Source organism: Pogona vitticeps, chromosome ZW-PAR (genome assembly GCF_051106095.1).
Source record: "Pogona vitticeps strain Pit_001003342236 chromosome ZW-PAR, PviZW2.1, whole genome shotgun sequence".
NCBI classification, from domain to species: Eukaryota; Metazoa; Chordata; class Lepidosauria; order Squamata; family Agamidae; genus Pogona; species Pogona vitticeps.
Window position 1 is genome coordinate 8,225,262 of NC_135800.1, and position 19,612 is coordinate 8,244,873.

General features: G+C 50.3%; 1 protein-coding gene across 1 annotated transcript in view; it reads left to right on the forward strand.

Annotated features, from left to right (window-relative positions):
- Window positions 1-19,345, forward strand: part of MEGF9 (multiple EGF like domains 9) — a 33,446-nt gene extending 14,101 nt beyond the window's left edge. Inside the window, exons 4-8 of the mRNA XM_078382854.1 lie at window positions 9,317-9,518; window positions 15,428-15,567; window positions 16,600-16,743; window positions 17,282-17,554; window positions 18,107-19,345. Of these exons, the coding sequence (XP_078238980.1) occupies window positions 9,317-9,518; window positions 15,428-15,567; window positions 16,600-16,743; window positions 17,282-17,554; window positions 18,107-18,561 (1,214 nt within the window). The 3' untranslated portion in view covers window positions 18,562-19,345. The remainder of the gene's footprint in view (window positions 1-9,316; window positions 9,519-15,427; window positions 15,568-16,599; window positions 16,744-17,281; window positions 17,555-18,106) is intronic.
- The last annotated feature ends 267 nt before the right edge of the window (window positions 19,346-19,612 follow it).

A 19,612-nucleotide genomic window follows, 5' to 3' on the forward strand; every position in this document is an offset into this window, starting at 1 on the left:
AGGACAGGCGTCCTTGCCATCTGCTCCCGGATGTTTTTAACTGGGGATGGGGACCCACACCCGCAGAGGCTGAGGCTTAACAGGTATGGTTCTGACGGAGAGACCCGGGCATCCGGTGACGTGGCCCTTGGGCGAGTCCCCCCTTTGCTTTTCTGGGTGGCTGCTCTTAAGTCAACCCGAAAGGGTTGGTCTTAATACTGCCTGGAGCCGCCCAAGTTTAGAGAGGATTTTCTTCAGGGCCGCCCCGGGTCTGGCTGATGGGGAATCTGGGTTTTGTAGTCCCCAAAATAATGTCAGTATTTTAATATGAGTTGGTTCATGTCAATGTTTCCTCGAAGCGCCTCCTTTTCTGGAACCGATGCCGTTTGCGTGGATGAAAAGCCTGCGCGGAGTCCTAGAATAAAGGGAAGGGTCTCCCCATCAATCCTCTCCTGAAGGCAGAAACGCCGTGTAAGAAGGGAAGGTGCCTTTCGCTCCGGGACAGGCGGCTTGACCTTCCGGCCCCCACCCTGAGATGGCAAGGAAGCGGAGGGTCCCTAATCACTGGGTCCCAAATGCCCAGCAACCCGTAGGCTTGGACCACTCCCAGGAACAGCGTGGCTGTGGTGTTGCACAGAGGTAGACGCTGGGTGGCATTTACGCCACGGTCAACGGCGTCAGAAGCCCTCGGCCATCCTTTTCCAGGGCAGGAGAAGCTCAGAAGCTCAGCCCAGGAAGCGTCTCTTGCGCAGCCCGGCCCTTGGGTAACGGCAGCTGTTGCTGCAGCCTCGGCGCTCGGGTGGGGAGGCGTGTGGGTGTCACGATTATTTGGTTTTTGCCATGGCAGCGAACGGGAGGCTAGTGCTGACCTTGTAGCCACTGTAGAGGAGCAACCTCTCGTAAAACTGGCAGCTAAGCAGGAGAAGGAAGGAGGAGGATTAAAAACACCACCTTGTAATCTCCAAAGAAAGCCCTTTGTACACGGTACAGGAAGCTAAGATGCCTAAACTAATTAAAGATGCCCTTAGAACTGACTTCCATGTTTACAGATGTGCATGCTGCCGCCTGTCTCTAGCAAGGAGAGCCGCAGACAGGAAGCAACCTTCTACGAAGAAGAAGGAAAGCTGTAAGCCTAAGAGTACCAACCCAAATTTAGATCTAGAAAAGACAAGCAGAGTGGGAGAAAGGCCCAGCAAATCTATCTGTTCCCAGCTCCTTTGGGGTAGATCATTTGCTACATGGATTGATGGTGTTTTCTGGTGGGGAGGGTGAGTGACCTCCCCTTTCCCCCCCAAAAAACCCATCACCAGTTCCCAAAGCAAAGAGAATTTAAACTTCAGCTTCTAGAAGCAAAGAAACCGGGGGGGGGGGGAGAACTAGCTTTGTGAGTTCTGTTCTTCAAGGACAAGCTGGACACCCAAGGGGCTGGCTCAGGCGTGCATAATTTCAGCAGCCCTCTTCAGCCTTGCTGAGCTCTCTGAGGGCGCTCCAGAAGTTGAAGAGCAAACTCTGCTCTGGCTGTAAGGAAGGTTCTCCGTGGAATATTCCACCCCCCCCTTTCCATTCCTCCCAGCTTCCTGGTGGCTTTTGCTCCGGCTTGACAGTAGAATGTCTCTTGACATTTTGGGAGGATTGCCCGTGTCTGTCTGATGCTTTGCCTCCTCTCCTCACCCCTCAGCTGTTCCCTGTTCTGGAGGGCTTGTTTGCACCCGGAGCAAAATTGGAGTTTTCCATCCAGCAGCTTGGGGGGGGGGGATCCTCTACAATTAATTTTTTAAGAAAGAATAAGGTGAACCAAAATTGATGCATGCTTTTGGAATGCAGCCCATAATTCAGGTTGCAGAGAAAAGAAGAGGAAGGGGGGGTGTTAAAAGGATCCTTGGGTGTACCGGATCCTGGCCATTTAATCTCTGAAAACTTGCAGCTTGAATAGCTCAAAAGAGACAAGCCTGGTGCAACCCCCCCCCTTTCTGTTTTGCCATTTCCTCTGCAAGAAGAGGGTAAATGAGGAGACGAGTCTTGTTCCCAGAACTTCCATCGCGCTTCTGCCAACTTGTTATTCTGTTCATTGCACAGAGCTGTCCTGGCATTTATCTTTTCTGTTTGTTTGGCACGGGCCCTTCGCTCCGGAGCCGTGACGCAGCGAAAAGCCGGCCCGGGCACAGCGGCAGCAGCAGACGCGGTCCGAGCGGCTCCTGATACCGGGCCCGAGGGCTGACGTCGTCCGGAAGGGTGGCTCCGGGCATGTCATGGCACAGCGGAGGCCTGATAGCAGTGCCCCCGGGTGGCACCTGGGCGGGTCGGACAGAGCTTTGCTGAACGGGAATGACGGCATCGTCTCCCGTGGCTTGCCAGGGTCAGACCGGCCGGGCTGGTTTTGCCTCCCTTTGGCTCGGTCCGTTTGCAGGGTCAAGGTTCAGGCGGGACAGATGGTGCCTGGTTAGTTAGTTTCTCTGTGCGTGGGGAGGCACTCCCAGAAAAGTAATCCAGTCTTGATTCCATTTAGATGACATCCGGTTTTGCTTCACTTGTTCCCTAACTCAGTGTATCAGCCCCGGTCTTGATCTGTGGGGTCGTGTTCCGTTGGCGATTCGGCTTCATTTGCCCTGTTCGCTTCTATCTTGTCTAGAACCCTTCGACTGGGTCTCTTTCTCCCCACAACAACCCCCCCCCCGCCCTGTGGCTCCTGCCCCATGCAAAAGCTCCTGCCCTAAAGGCTTTATGTGAAGTTTTAATCCCAGGCGAACTGACAGTTTCCTGTCCTTTCAGAGAAGCCAGACGGGCAAAACAAGGCTTTGATAGCTTTTCTCACTGCACAGGAGGAATGTTTGTGAACATTCTGTGCAGGCAGACCAGAGGCTTCCTGGCTTTTGATTGCAGTATAATACAATATAGATTTGTTACTGTTGTTTTAAACGGCTTTCATTTCTCTACCTAGTTCTGAGGTTTTTTTTTTTCCTTTCCGAAAGAGGAACAGGGTAAAATATCATGGTATGTTTTCACGGGCTTGATCCTACGCTCTTAAGTCTGTTTGAACCCGTTGAGATGATTCATGTTCCCTGCCACCTCTCTTGAACTGCAGCCATTTCTTTTCTTTTTTCTTTTTCTAAACTTTGGGAAGCCTTGTTGAGCAACAAAGCAAGAAGAGGGGAAAAAAAAAACCTTATGAAGTTGGGTGCTCAAGCCCTCCTCCAAACGGGAAGCAGAGCAGTTGCCGATCAGAGGAACCATTCTTTTTATTTCATTTCTTTTCTCTGGGCACGGAGAGGTGATCTCCCGATGGGTACCGGGGGAAAAAAACAGAAGCTAAAATGGGAACATTTTATGTAACGTATATATATTTGAAAATAGTAGGTTTGAGTGTTGAGGAACCCACTCAAAGTTTTCACGAAGGGAGAAGTTGGTTTCAGGCCATCAAGTTGGAGGGTTTTAGAAGGGAATTAAATGGGCTTAACCGGCTGGAGAGCTCAGTGGTTTAGTTCGTCTGCCAGCAGAGCCAGAAGTTGGGAGTTCGAATTCTCCCCCCCCCCCCCGGAGAAGAGCCAGCCTGGGTAGCCTTGGGCCAGCTGCACTGTGGTCCCAGGACACCCCCTAGAGGTAGAGAAGGGGAAACCACTTTGGAGATGATTTATTTTTACCCCGCCTTACTCTTCGAAAAGGACCCAAGGTGGCTTACATCATTAAAAAGACAGTCGTGATGATGATGATGATGGATTCAAAACTGGTACCGCTGGTGGTTTTGCGGATGGTTCTTTGATATGTGTCTCCAGGTAGCCCGTACGGGAAGGTCTTGAGGCCGTTCTGCCCAGGCTCCTCAAAGACGCTCGGACGGAAGACGTTGGGGTTGCACCCGTCACCGGTTTGGGCTAGCCCAGCCTTTTTGTGGGCCCTTCGCCCCGAAAAAAAGGGAAGGGGTCTGGTTTACGGGTGAGTCAGCCTGCATGGGCGTGAAGGGGAAGCCTGGCAGATCTCCTGCAGCGGTGGGACTTGCCTTCGTTCCAGGGAAGTGCTCGTTTCTCCTTGTCCTGGTGCTAATTTTAAAAAGGGCTTTGAAGAGCCATCAGGGAGGAATCCGTTCCCTAATGACTTCCCTCCACCAGGCCCCTTATCAGGGCCGCCTTGTAAGGAACAGCCTCTTATCTTGTCTTGGCGGACTCCCCGTTTCGGGAGTTAATTATCGCTGCCCGTGCAAGAATCAACGCCGTTCCTTTCCTTTCCAAAGCTCCCCAGATCGAGGGAGGAGGCGTCCGGCCGGTTGGCCTCTCCGACCCAGCGGAGTCCGCTCTGGGTGGCAGCCGTCGGGGTCCCAGAAGGACACCGTCTTGATGGCCTGAATTTGGCCCCTGTGTTGGCCAGGTGGCCTCTTTTGCAGAGGGCAGTCCGCTCTGCCAAATGGTCTCCCCCTGAAGAGCTGGCTAGTCCTCGCTTTGCCTGTGTCCTCCAACTCGGGGGCCCGGCTCCCTGATGGGGGTCAAAGTGCCTGTGCAACCTCTTTGCAAAGAACAGTCCTCTAATGTGTCTCTGCATATATAAACTAGTCCATGGATATTATGCATATCATGGTAGCATCATCCCCTTTGCCTGTTGTTGTTGTTGTTGTTGTTGTTGTTGTGTGATGCATGGCCTCTGTGTTTTGGGGTGATGTGGAAATGCCCTTTTTCTGGCCAAGGGAAGAGGCAAAGGCTTAGCTGAAGTTTCAGAAATCTCCTGCTTGACAGTAGGGTTACACGTTCTGTGCAAGTCAGTTTCCTTTGATCCTCTTTTTTGATGGCGCATATCCTCTTTTTTTGAGCGAGGTAATAAACAACTGCTTTCTCTGCCCCTACCACCCCGACGGGGTATTTTGGATGAGGATTTAGCATGGGGTGCTGACGGCCCCGGCATCCGCCAATCCCACCCATCCCTCCATTAGCTCAATGGTTTAGGGTCTCTGGTTGTGGTGCCAGAGGTCAGGAGCTTGATTCCTCCACGGGGTCTCCTTGACAGAGGCGGGACTTGATGATTCAAAGGGTCCCTTCGAGCTTTGCTGTTCTAAGATGATGATGATGATTTTTCTGGAGCCTGGCTGTGCCAAATGGAAGCGGCTCCATTTGAACCATAAGCAGACAGACAGACACACATACATGCTTAAAAGGATGAGGTCCAGTGCTTGGAGGTGCCTTTGTGTATCTTTCAACAGAGCAGGGCAAATCCTTCTCCGGCCGGGTGGCAGGAAGCACACCGCTCAGGGGGTGCCTCGGATCATCCTCGGGCGAGGTGAGAGGCAGGAGACGGCCATGCGGTCTGGGCTGCAGGGCTGAGCGCTCGGTCCTGGCTCAGCGTGCAAAAGGCAGTTCTGTTCGCCCACAAAAGCCGAAGGAAGGAACAAGTTTCACAAGATTGTAGGAGCCGACTCGGCGTGTCACGGAGGGCGCCTGTCATTTCTCCGCAGCTTCTCGCGCGCCGGAGCCTGGAAAAAAATCAGGTTGCTGTCGGCAACTTCCAGCAGAATAAGCCACGCTGGTCTCTTGCGACACGGACGAGGAAGAGCCTCGGGCCAGCTTTTAAAAACGAGCCTCTGTCGTGTGGTGTAATATTTGGGGCCTTCCGCTCCTTGAGAGATGATGGTGGAACAAAGCCAGCTGGCTCTGAAGGGCCATGATATATATTGTGTGTTTTTTTGGCCTTGTTGCTGTCCTAGAATGTGTGGGGTGGACTGGATCCCTGGAAGGGAGAGATCGGTGTTCTTGGGTGTGGCGTTTTCTCGTGTTTTGAAAATGCAAAACAAGGGAATCACCACCCTTGGAAGGTGAAAGGAGAACGGCAGAGCCTTGATGGGCTAGGTTTCTTGTTTCAAGGACACTGGGCTGTGGAGCCAAATTTAACAACCACATTCCTTCCTACTCCCCTGCCTCTTAACGGTTCATTCCAATCCCACCTCCTCTTCCACCTGCAGACCTCAGTTTGGCCTCCCTTTCTGTGAAGTGGGGATAATAGAACAATAATGGAGTCCATCCGTGCTCGGTTGTCATAAGGATGGCATTGAGACTGTCCACACAAAGCACTTTGAATGCTTAGAAAGGATGTGCAGATCTTGTGTCAATCGCAGTCAAAATAATGTGCGCAAGGATGAGGCTTGAAAACTTGGAAGAGTTTCCTGATTTGCGATGACCCGAAGCTACCCCTTGCGACCTGTGGCTGGTTTCAAAGCTGTGGTCCAAGAAAGTAACTTTTCTAAGTGGTGATGGTCTAGCGCCAATCTCTTTCTCTGTCGGTCTGTTTCTCTCTATCTCCCCCCCCCCACCTTTTATTTATTTTCTTTGGTGTTTCTGCAGAACCAATCTCAAATACAAGACCAAAAAAAAAAAGGGTCACCCAGATTTAAACACGGCAGCTGCTCTGTCCTTTTCGGACCGATAACGCTTGCGCGGCGGAGGCGTCAGCAAATTTGCAAGCTTTGTGCTGAACTCGCTGTTTGAGTTGACTTTTTAGGTTGTTATTTTATTTTTGCTTTCTTTTTTTTTCCAAAAGCAGGGGGAGGGGGAAGCAGAACAGTTTGTAGATCGGCCTCCATTGGGTACAAAAGAGCCCTTCGACATTGTGGAGGTAGAGGGACGAAGGATGATACCAGATGGGGACATTCCTTGTCCTCTTCTCCTTGCGGACTTTGAAAAGTTACTCTGGAGACAGAACGAGGCAAACGCGTTTTGCCGGCTGAGGTGGGGCATCAGAAAGCATGGCCCTCCAGCCTTCCCTGCTCATGGCCAAGGTTGTTGTTTATTCATTTAGTCGTGTCGAACTCTTCGTGACCCCCATGGACCAGAGCACGCCAGGCCCTCCTGTCCTCCACTGCCTCCCGGAGTTGGGTCAAATTCATGTTGGTCGCTTCAATGACCCTGTCCAACCATCTCGTCCTCTGTCATCCCCCTTCTCCTCTTGCCCCCACACTTTCCCAACATCAGGGTCTTTTCCAGGGAGTCTTCTCTTCTCATGAGATGGCCAAAGTACTGGAGCCTCAGTTTCAGGATCTGTCCTTCCAGTGAGCACTCAGGGTTGATTTCCTTCAGAACAGATAGGTTTGTTCTCCTTGCAGCCCAGGGGACTCTCAAGAGCCTCCTCCAGTGTCACAAGATACCCACAACCTAAATCAAGCCAAATTACTTAAGATCCTGTTCCATACCATACCATTCCATACCAGTAAAACTGCAAGAATAGCGAAATTTGACAGCTGTATTAATTTGCGGTGCATTCATGACGGCCATTGCTTCCTGCCTGGGGCAGTGCCTTCACTCTGCCTTACAGTAGGGCCGGCGCCCAGGTTGGAGGGAAAAAAAGCACATTGGTCGACTTCAACATTCGTAGCCCTCCCAAATAGCTTTTGCAGCTTGGTTGCCTTGGTGTCTCTCCCAGATGGTTGTCTTGGCAGGGCTGGCGTGCTGCAAAAGGAGGAGTATTAGGGGGTATATATGCATTCCATTGAAAAGGTACCCCTGAGAGAAATGACTTTAAGTGCCTGTTGTGTTTGCAGATTTAGGAAGCTGCCATGTTTCAGTCGCGTTTGGTTTGTACAAGTTGTTCTGTCGAAGGCTGCGTGGTTTCCCTTTGATCATCCTTCACGGAGGGGGGATGAACACTGACTGCCAGGCGGGTTGATGTCTCAGGAGTTGGTAGAAGCGGGAAGAGGGAGGAAAAATCTGGCTTTTAAAGGACATCGAATGATTAAAAAACCGTTTTTGGGACACCAAAATGCAATTGCTGGTCCCAGTAAGAGTGGGAGGATTGCCTCGGTTCGGGAATGGTTAGTCCACATTGATGCCAGCCCCATTGATTCAGTGGGTCCCCTGGAGGGGGGTCTCAGATCTGGACCAGCAGGGCTTGAAAGAGAGCGGTAAACGGCTCATGGCTGAGTAATACGTATTCCGTCGATAAACATGCACAACATTAAGGTTAATCCATAGAAAATCCTGCTAAAAATGGATAGTTAAAACAGATAAAAACATAATGTGGAGCCAATTAAAAAAAAAGAGAGAGATTATAGCTACACCTAGGCAATGCACGGTTGTGTAATAAGCAAGGCAACCCCGAGTTACCACTGAGCTTTTGAAGGACGCAGGGTAGATGCCAGGAATTAAAATACTGGACTGGCTGCCTTGGAGCCCGGGCGTTGCTGAAATCCACCTCCCTTTTTTGCTGGACAGCTCCCTCGCTTAGAGCTCCACGCCTGGCCCACTGGACCGGCTTTGCCAGGGCGCTGTTTTCAAGCAGGGCAGCGGGGGGGTGGGGGAAAGAGGGTCGCCTGCTAGGTCTCCCCGAGTGGCAGGTAGCCTTCAAACCGGGAGAGCCGGAATAATTCAGGATTATTCAGGAATGGCTGGACCTCGACGTCACACGGTGCAAACATTCGGTATCTAAGCTCAGAGCCTTGATTTTTCTTTGTTCGTGCAAAGAAAGCTATTTTTTTTTTACACACCCACCCCCTTTGGTGCATTTTCAGGCTTTTAGCTAGGAAGTTCAGACATTGGGGTGGTTCTCATGGTTACCGTGAGAAGAGCTAATAAACCGTTTCTCGTAAAGCGCGCACACACAAGGGTTCAAAATGCTAAAAGGAAGTTTAGCTCCAAAATGGTAGATTCATCAATATCCCCCCGCCCAACATTATTTTATGCATTTATCAAGATTTTGAAATGCTTCCTGTGCCTGTAATTCCAGCAATCTGTGAATAAGACTATCAAGAATAGGAACATCTGTTCCCCTCCCTCCCTTCTTCCATTTTCCATTTCCTCCCTTCCTCCCTCCTTCCTCCCTCCCTTCCTCCCTCCCTTCCTTCCTTCTATCCATCATCAGCTCCTTCCTCCCTCCCTCCCTCCCTGGATTTTTGTAGGACCTGCTTTCTTTTCAGCTTGTACAGAATCTCATTGTTCCATAACCTTGTGTGTCGGGTCTCCCCCCCCCAAGCCCTTTACACATCCCTTTTCCCTTCCATGCAGCCCCGACCATAAACTTGTGTCCCCAAACATGGGACTGGGGAGCTTCTTACACTGCAAATTGCAGATGCCCTCTCTAGCGGCCTCAGTGGCCGAAGCTTTTGGGACGTAACCTCTGGGAACATCTGGGAACCCAAGTTTAGGATCTGTCTTGGAGCGACCCTCCAGAGCGGACCCTTTCCCAGTCCAGCTTGGAGGTCCCCCTGGTTTCTTGGTTGATCTCCCATCCAAGAACTCTCCAGCTCTCGCCTTGCTTTGCTTCCAAAATGTATGTCCCACACCCACCCCCGGCGGTGTTAGCCCGACAGGAACGCTGCGCCCGCTTCTGCTTTCGACCCTCGTTCGGCGCTCATTCCCGCCTTCCTGTTTTCCAGGCGTCTTCTGCAACTGCAGCTCCGTCGGGAGCCTCAGCACCAGCGAGTGCCACGCCACCACCGGCCAGTGCGAATGCCGGCCGGGGTACACGGGGCAGCTGTGTGACGCGTGCGAAGACGGCTACCATCGGGACCGGAGCGGCGGGCGCTGCGTGGTGTGCGAGTGCCACCCCGAGGGCTCAGTGTCCTTCTCCTGCAACAGGTAAGGAGGGAGGGACTTCGTTCTCCCTTCTCCGTATGCATTCCACTTCCGATGTCCAGGATCCGGCCTTTTGGCTGGCAAAGACAGGCAACTCCTGTCGGGGCACATCAGGGAAGGTTGAAAAGCTGTGGAACCAAAAGGGGTCACGCCCCGGAGTGCTCAGAGTTTACTTTGGATTTGGGGGTCGTTTTTTTCCGAAGGGAGAGGAGGAGTGCCCCCAAAACTATTTCATGCAACACTTGCTATTTCCTTATCTGAGAAAGCTAGATTTCCTGCTGCTGGACGCATCCAGGACTCTCGGGGGGTGGGGGATGGCAAACGTTTGAAAGCCAAGCGGACATCTTCATGGGGAGTTGGTGGGTTCTGTGGGGCTGGGAGAGGGTCTGTGTTTTTTTTGGGGGGGTGTCTGCGGACAGTCCCTCTGCCCCCAGCAGGAGTTGTTGGAACCTCCTGCCTCCAGCACTGGATGGAGAGGCTCCCCACAGCCTTTGGGAACCCCACCACCACCAGGCAGCCTGTCACCCACACCGGCCCAAGGGGCTAATGGTGAATGGAGTCCCTCTGGCTGGCCATGCGGCCTGGCGGTGGGGGGGGCAGCCCGTCCCCTGCCTGGAGCGTTGGCTTGATTTCCAAAGTGAACATTGACCTGACAAGCGGTCCCGAGGAAGCGACGCTGACCTCGCTGGACCCATTCTGGTTTTGCACAGACTAATTATTAAGAGATTGAGATGGGAGGAGGGGCTGTCTGTGTAGGATGCCTTTTCCTGTTTTCTTGTCTGTTTACTTCATTCACACCCAGCTTGACTTCCGGTGAAGGGACTTAAGGCCGTGTAGAATAGCTAAAAAATTCATAATTAATGATAAACTAATATATTCATATTCAAATATGGCACCCATTTTTTCCTTCCTTCCACAAAAGCAGAGCAGCATTTGTGTCTTTTCTTCTGTGTAATCTTCATAACAACCCAGTGTGGCAGGACAGTCAGAGGGGGAAAAATGTGTGTTTTGAGAAAACGTTCTGCCGCGATACTCAAATGCTTTCAGCAGCTAAGGAATTTCCCCTTCTAATGGAAGGTTAAATGTGATTTACATTTTGAGCCTCAGTGTTTGATCCTAATATAGGGATGGGCAACTCATGATCTCTAGAAGTTATTGGACTGCATCTCCTTCCAGCCTAGCTGAAAGTGAGGAGATATATAGGAGATATAGTACCCCAGTATGGTTTTAAATCAAGGAGATTCAAACATTAGCTGGAGACACGGAGAGCCCTGATTAAAATAATTGATTTTAATCCATTGATTTTAAGCACATTTCCCATTTTGTAATGCATACATTTTCTGGAAAAGGAATCCATGCTGGTTAAAACGAAGATTCCTGGAAATAGCCATTTTCAGCGAAAGTAGAGCTTTCTGCATAATGTGGGTGGAGAATTCACCAGAACCCTTGATTCTAAAGCTCATCTCTCTCTCTCTTGCATTATGCAGTGCTAAAACAGCACAGTAGTGACAGGAAGAATAATTTGGAAACTGCCTGTTAAAAAACCAGACAGAAAGTGTCCTGAGGTGGGGGTGGCGGCTGGACGGATCCTTTTCCAATCAGAATTTATGGAGAAGCAGAGGTTTGACCTCTCTGCTACCCAGAGGCGTTTCCCGGACCTGCTCCGGGGCAGGAGCATCCTCTGTAAAGGTTACGAATTGATTTCCAGATGGACCTCCATTTAAACAAGTGCACATGAGTGTCTCAAAGCATCCCAGCCCAATCCTCCTGCATTCTCTAGTGGATCGGGCCCTGCCAGTCCGCAGAGCCCTACGCAAAAACGTGGATCGTTTCATAAGCAACGAACGTGCTCGTTTTCTCAGTGTGGATCTTCCCGGTGGGGGCCTCTCCTGGGGGACATCTCGGCCGTTTTGGAAGAAGCCGAAAATTGTGGAAAAAGAGAGAGAGAGAGAGAAGAAAAGATGATACGCAAAACGCAGAGAGAATCCGAATGGATGGGAGGATGGTAAACCTCCCACCCCCACCGGTCAGCTAAATGAGTGAATGGTCTGGGAATGGCGAAAATGGCACGGCATGCATGGCGTGTCCTGGAAGAGGGCATGGCGGACTGGAGTCCAGGCGGCTACTGGTCCCACTGGTGGAAACGGGTTGCAGGCCCCACCGATTGCACCCAGCTGTCTCTAAACTTTTGTTGACCTTGTAAGAATGGGAGATGTTGAGAAGGATGTTTCTGATCTGGCTCAACAGATGAATTGGTGGGGAGAGGGGGATGATGGGCTTTGTAGTCCCAAGCAAGCTCTGATCTCAAAAAAACCCCCCAAAAAACACTCCTTGACCGGCAGACATCAGGGGGAGATCGGCTCCCTCCTGTTCCGTCGTGTCTTCCAACCACTGCCCATGGGTGACCCTCAAACGACAAAGCCCATTTTGAGGTCAGCCGTCCCCGAAACCCCGGAGCGGGCCGTGCCTGGTCCTGAACGGTTTAGGCAGCGTTGCGAAGGGGCTGCGACGCCCACCCTGGCACGCTTGGCATGTTGACATTCTGCCAGAAACGCCCGCCTCTTCCAAGCGGCCACGGGTCCGGGCTCCTTTGGTCGATTTCACCCTGGCCAGTCGCCTCCGTGGGCAGAAAGCGAGGAATGCTGCCCGCACAATACGGCAGTGTTTCTGGGGGAGAAGAAAGCGGCTTTTCCCCCCCTCCCGGCTCCGCTGCGTCATGTCGGAGGTGGAGGGCAGCTCCCGAGACCTCTGCACGCCCAGGCGAAGAGGGAGGGGGGGCGGGCGTCCTGCAAACACAGGCCGTGTTGTTAAGCGCCAGCCGTTCCACAGAGCTCAGCTGAACTCCCCAAGGAAAAAGATAACAAATTTGAAACTGACTTTTTTCTTTGCTTTAATAGGTTATTTCTGCCTCCTCGGTTTCCCAATGTCCAGATTAATGGACCCGGGAAAAAACACCACATAGGTTAGGATGTTTCCATTAAAGCTCAGTTTAAAGGTTGGGAAATATTGCTGGACGCGTGTCTCCGCGGAACCGCCCGGTACAATTGCTCCTCTGTGGGCTTGTCGAACCGTCGCGTAAGGCTGGCGGGAAGAAAAATAAGGGAAATTCTGTTTCAGACATTAAATCTTATTGAATGGGTTTTTAATGTCCCTTGGAGAGAAAACTAAGAGCCCTTTTCTTTTCTCCTGCTCGATCCAAGACGTTGGTTGCATTGCGACAGCTTGATACTTATTGTAAGCCCATCGAAGCCAGCGAGAGAAAAGCGGCCCCAGATACTTTGCTGCCCAAATGCAGTGGGACCCACAGCATCCATTTCGCTACATTTGATGATTTAAATAGTGACTTTTCCCCCCCTACATGCAAAAAGTCCTGCTGTTTGAGGGGGAGTGCCTCGCTCTGCCTGGCGGTAGGGCAGATTCCCTCCTGAAACATATTCAGTCTCAACGGAGTTTGGAAGCTAAACTGGGTCAGGTCTGGTCAGGGGCTTGGATGGGCGACATTTCCAGATAGCACAGCAAAAGGACAGTCATTGCTAACAGCAGCCCCAATGCATCTACTTTAAATAAGATGAACCTCTCAAGCCAACACCGGAGCTTTGACGGGTCAACGTAAGAACACCGTCCATTCCCTCCTGGGGAGGTTTTTTTTAGTTAAATCCTTGGGTCCCCCTTGCTCTGGGTTTACTCCTGCTTTTCCCAGCTCGTGGTCTTCTGGGAGTTGTAGTTTGAGGGCACCGGAGGGTCCAAGAGGGAAAATACATTTGTTAGAGACCCTCTGGAGATGTGATTTTCCTTTTAAAAAAGAGAAAGGGACATGGGGGTCTTTAGGAGGAAAGAGACTCTTAAGGGGCTCCGACAGTTTTGGCCTGCTCTGAACTGGCAGCCAAGTGAAGTTTTTTCCCCCTTTTAATCCGTGACAAGCAAACCAGGAAATAGAAAAATGCTGCCGTGGTGGCCTCGGGTGCGTGTAAGAGCGAGGGGCTTCGCTCCTGAGCTGCCGTCCCTTTCGTCTGCTGCCCTGTTGTCAGAGAACGTGCGCGCCTTTTGAAAGCCGGACGGCGTCCGAGGCCTGCTTCCCACTAGAGTAGACCCACTTACCCGGTGGGATTTACTTAAGCGCTTGACATCCCATTCCCGCAGCCGGTCCGTTGCGTTTTTCTCTTCTCTGGACCGGCAAAGAGGAGGCTGGTCTGTGGATTTTTTTTTTTAAACCTAAAGGACAAGAACTTGTGGCCGGGGTTGGGGAAGACAGAATAAAAACCCAAGGGCTTTAAGCCTCCACCATGGCAGAAGAGGAAGGAAAAAGGAGGTGGCCGTTTTTTTGGGTGGAGATGAAGACAAAGCTTGGGCCGTTTGAGAGCAGAGGCGGTCTGGACACACACACACACACACACACACACACACACACACACTTGCGCCGAACCCTGAAATCGATGAGCGCCGATCAATCCCCTGTGTCTGTGCCCCAGTTGTGGTCGTTTGTGGCTTCCCCATGGCTTGTAGAAGGGATTTTTCGGGGGCACGAGTAGTGATCCTACTCGGATTTCTCTCTCTCTGTGAATCTGTGGGTTTGAACATTCTCTCTCTGTGTGTGTTTGTGTGCCTCTGTGTATGTGAATGAGGCATTTGGGCACATTTTCATGGTTGACCTTTCCTTGGAAAAGAATTCAGGGGTCTTTACTGTACGGGGAGCTATGAAAGAGGGTCTTGTCATGAGCTTTATTCTATAGCTTCATTGATAAGCAAGCAAAGCTGAAAGATTTAATTCTTCTGCTTGCCCCGCCAGCGGTGTCAAGCCTTCAGTATAGAGATGAACATCCTGCCAAGAGAGGCCTTAAACCTGGACTTCCCCACAACCGATCCCCGCTTTTAAAAGTTTTAATCACTTCCTCTCCTGCGAAGGATTGGCTGGGATGTTTTAAATCAAGGGCTGCCGAGACCAAAGGTTAATGTGAGAAAAAGGGAAACAGACTTCCACATCCAGTTGTTAAAAAAAAAATTAGCTGTGATGGCCTGCAGGAAAAATGAAACCAGAATCTGCATTTGGATCAGTCTTTCTTTGGAAGAAGTAAAAAAAAAATGCTGCAAAGCTGTAGGCAACGTACAGGGGTGTAAGTAAAACAGAAACAATGGAAAGCAGAGATGTGGTGGGGGTGGGAAGGAAGGAAGGAACAAGGTTTGTGGCTCATGAAAAGTTAGGGAACCAAGAAAGCAGAGAAGTTGTAAAGCTGCAGACTTCCGTGTTGCTTCGCCCCATCTAATTTTTACAACCGATGAAGAATCCTGTAGAACTGTGAGGTTTCTCCCCTTTTTAAAAGAGTTTCTGAAACGCAAATATTGGGCAATTTCAATAATATCAAAAGAGGCTTTTTCTTCTGTTTTCCAAAATTAGGGAGGTGAAACAAGAACGTGTAGGGTGTGCCTGGCGGTAAGGAGAGGCCAGAGTTCAAAAAAATTTGTGGGTTTGGGTTTGAAAATAACGATATAACTGTTGCTTTTTTCCATCCGGCCGTTGTAAATTTGCACTTTCCGGGCCAGAAGAGGACATTGGTTTTGCTTCCTTACCTGTCGCCTGCTTTTTTCCCCTGGTCTAGTGTTTCCCCAGCTTTTGGGTCCCCAGATGTTCCTGGACTAAAACTCCCAGAAGTCTTCACTCCTGGCTGTGCTGGCTGGGATTTCTGGGAGTTGTAGTCCAAGAACACCTGGGTTACCCAAAGTTGTCCCAGCGGTCCCTGTTTGCATCTCTGGGGGCATAACCAAAATCAATAGTTTTTTCTTCTTCTCAAAGATGAACTCCCATCTCGACCTCTCTTTCTCTCTAGTTTCGCTCACGAGAGCAGCTTGGTTTTGGGAGTGATGCCGAGACGTCTTCTTTTACCATCTTGAGATTTTTTGCTCTTGTTTTGAAACAGCTCGGGAGAATGCCAGTGTAAAGTCGGAGCCGCCGGTAAAAAATGCGAGCAGTGTGAAGACGGGTACTCCAAGTTCAACGGGACGGCTTGTGAACTGTGTCGGTGCAATAACCATACTGCAAAATGTGACCCTTGGACAGGTAAGGCAGCTCAGCCGTTGAGATGTCTGGCTGCAGAGCCAGAGGTTGGGAGTTTGAATCCCCGGTGGGCCTCTTTGACAGGGGCTGGACTTGATGATCCTTAGGGTCCCATCCAGCTCTGCAGTCCTAAGGTGATGATGGAAATGGGAATGTTCCCTGGGGTTTCTAGGGGTGCTGTGTCGCACCCTGGCGGATGGGTCGGGGGATGAAGACCACAAGCAACTGGCAGAATCCAAAAGGTGGCCGGCTCTGTTCTTAGGCACAGTGAAGCCTCCCCCATAGGCAGCATATTTAAGTAGGTGTTTTTTTTAAAGTCATGGCAAACTTTTACCTATATTGCAAATATTTAAATCTTTCCAAATATATAAGCACCTCAGAATAGGAATAGGAAGTCTTTAAACTCCATGGCACACACATCTGGACATCGGAAAGGGATGGAATATAAGCAGTGGCTTAGGGTCTGGATAGAAAAGGGTCTTACACTGAAATTTTGGGGTGAGGTCTCCCCGCAACCCTGTTCTGGTCAAAAACCTCACCCAGCTTGGAACTTCAGCACTATCCCATTTAACAAAACTGTTCCGAGTCCCTTGTTCCAGAGGTGGGTGTTGGGTTCCCTCTAGCGGCTAGCTTTGAAGCAGCAATGAGATTTTCTCTCGCTCTCGCTGGAGGATGTTGAAGGCAGCTGTGTTTGTCCATCCCACAATATAAAAAAAAAACAGCCTGTGCAGAATTTCCAGGCTGTCTCTTACTTAGGTGTTGGCGTGGTGCAGTAGCTTTGTAGAGGTTCCTGTGTCGTGTCCGTTCAAGTCCAGGCGCTGGGAGCGTTCTGAAGCCTGGCCTCCGTGGGAATGAAAATCCAGAAGAGCTCATGTTCTGAGCCCATAAGGCTGGCGTTACCCATTCAGAAGAGCAGACCCTGGCTGTGAAACCCACACAGAGTTTTCTTTTTAAATCCAAAACTTGATTGAAGCTGGGTTACTCATGAGGTTTCCATGTTTCTGATTTCTGCCTTCTTCCCCCCCCCCCCAATAGGTACTTGCCAGGATTGTCAGGGGAATACGGAGGGTGCCCACTGTGAGCAGTGCAAAGCGCAGTTCTACCGAAATAACTCGCAACGCCACGAGTGTCTCCTTTGCCCGTGCTCTACCGTGACTTCCACCGGCAGCTGCCAAATAAGTAAGATGGTTTCCCGAAAGCTTTCGTGACATCTAGGGGAATTCTGCTCGGCATCCGCTAAAATTCAGAGCAAGCGTGATAGTGCGGGGGGAGGGGGTGTCAGCCAACCTGTTTTGCCCAGCTGCATGGAGAGATGAAATCTCCTTTCCAGAAACCCATAGGGTTAGAACCAACTGGGGTAGGGGGAGAATGAAAGAGCAGGTGTCTAAGGAATGCTCCCAAAAAGCATCTGAAGGGAGGAAACCCAACTTGGGTCCAAAATGGGCAAGCAAGTCTCTTATGAGCAGGGTGTGCCAAAAAGCGAGGTGAAAAATGGAGACCTGGTAAGTGACAGGCGTAATTAGGCGGGAGACGTTCTGTCTTCTCGTTCTGAAGAACGGCAACAGTTGCAAAAAGATTTATCCACTGAAATCATTGACCGAAGAAAAAGCTTGAGAAGGAGCCTAACAGATTCCTTTGGGTGTTCAGAACATAGCATCCGATTGAACAGTCTGGGGATTAATGAACGTTTGGCCTCTCCCATCGTCCCACCTTGTAGGGCCTGGTCACCCCACCCCGACCTGTGACAAGTGCCGGCCTGGCTACACGGGGCCCCTCTGTAACCAATGCGAGAGCGGTTACTACAGCTCCGACAGCATCTGCGTCGAATGCCAGTGCAACGGGAACGTCGACCCGGCCCGCTCCCCGAGGATCTGCAAGTCGGATACAGGAGAATGCCTCGGCTGCCTTTACCACACAGCCGGGTTTCGCTGCGAGCTGTGTCAAGAGGGCTACACCAGAAGCTCGGAAGGAGGGAACTGCACCAAGAAAGGTACCACGAGGGCTTTTTCTCCCCCCAGTTAGGGTTCACTTAAAAACGTGTCCTCTCTGTTTTAGGGCTTTTACTCATGTGCTCCGTGAGAGTAAGTCACCATGAAAACACGGGAGGCGCTGTCCAGGCTCATCTTAGAGGTTTTATTGATTTAAAATCAATCAGTCAAGAAGAAGCCATCGAAAATATAGACAGGGGGCCAATAGGGAAGACTGGATAAAACAAACCGGGCACGAACAAGTGGGGGAAACAGTCTCTGTGTCATTGCTGTGCTCACAGTAGGTACAGACCTTCTGATGTTGAAGAGGGTAGAAGGGGGAACAATCCTGATGTTTTTCTTTTTGAATGGTTAACTTCATTATAGTAATTATTGGGAAGTAATGTCTCATTCGTCTTCAAATAAGCTTGATTTGCTCTGTTATTCTGTGGCTGTTATTTTTCCTCTTGGTGATCAAAATCTTTGTAACAAAATAATCCTGTCCACCTTCAAAATACAGTATTTATAACAATAAACTGGCTTTGCTGTGTTTGCATTTTCACAAAATGTTGCAGAGTCCAGCATCAGCCCAGCCGCCAGAGGGCTCGTCCCTTCTCTTCCTGACGTGAGCCCACCCGCATCGTCCACTGCACGGGCTCCCAACAGCACCTCCATCCCGACCGCGGCGCCGACCGTTTTCCCCATCAGCTCCTCGGACAACAGCACGTCGACTCTAGCCGACGTCTCGTGGACTCAATTCAACATCATCATCCTGACCGTCATCATCATTCTGGTGGTCCTCTTGATGGGCTTCGTGGGGGCCGTCTACATGTACCGTGAGTATCAGAACCGGAAGCTGAACGCTCCGTTTTGGACCATTGAGCTCAAGGAGGACAACATCAGCTTCAGCAGCTACCACGACAGCATCCCCAACGCCGATGTCTCGGGCTTGCTGGAGGATGATGGGAACGAGGTGGCTCCCAATGGCCAGTTGACCTTGGCAACTCCCATGCATAATTACAAAGTTTGACGAAAACTGGCGGGAGAGACTGCAAAATTTACAGTGGAAGCCGATGCAGGTCCCCGCGGGAGAAGAACCAGTTGGAGAAACGTCGATGGAAGGAACTTAACCCTTTCCCCGACTGAGCTGCCAGCAGGCTAAACTTGGTGTCGTTCCCCCCCCCCCAAAAAAAAGCACTGATGGCTGGTGTGAAGAACGAGTTCCAGGAGAAAGTTACAGACTTATATTGGCTTCAGTGTTTCCCATCTGAACCCGTTGGGTGCCATGATGGATCTTGAAACGTATTTTAAAAATAAATAAATGAAAGAAAGGCATTGCTTTGAAATACAGTATATTTTTGTATGAAACGACAGCAACGTACTGAGGAGCCATCTCGGACCGCAGGAGAGACTTTGTGGATGCCGGAACCAAAGGGAAGTGTCCCTTATTTGAAAAGTAGCGGTTACTATTATAGGAAGAAGATTTTTGGTTTTTTTTCCCCCCCAGGAAAGAGGGGGGAGAAAAATGCAAATGTTTCATGCTTTGAAAGAATTTTGCTATTTAAAGGAAAATCTGATGAATATATATATATATGTATATGTAAGTTTTATGGAGCAGTTCAAATGTGCTAATGCACAGCCTAACAACAAAGATCTTGTTTCTCTTTTTGATTTTGTGAGTTTGGAAAAAAGAACTGGTGTGTGTTTGTGTGTGTGTGTGTGTGGAGAAACACCCTCTCTTCTTTGTTCAGAGGCTTTCCTTACAAAGTGACCAATGCTATTTAAAAAAAAATAATAATGCCGGAATCGGTTTATTTTCTTAGCTTTATTGAACTTGGGTTCTCCCAAAGGAGGTGATGGATGCATTTTGGCCACGCGTTTTCACAGATTTTCTACACCGAAGAGGAAAATGGCGTGTAACACAGAATGTAACGAAGGATCTTTGGCGGTGCGCTTGTAACTCTTTGTACAAAAAGATCACGGTCACGTTTTATCCGTTAGGTTTTATCTGTACAGTGGTTCACGACGTTGTAAAACCAACCAACCCCCCCACCCCAAAACCCAACAAAGAAAGCAAGTAT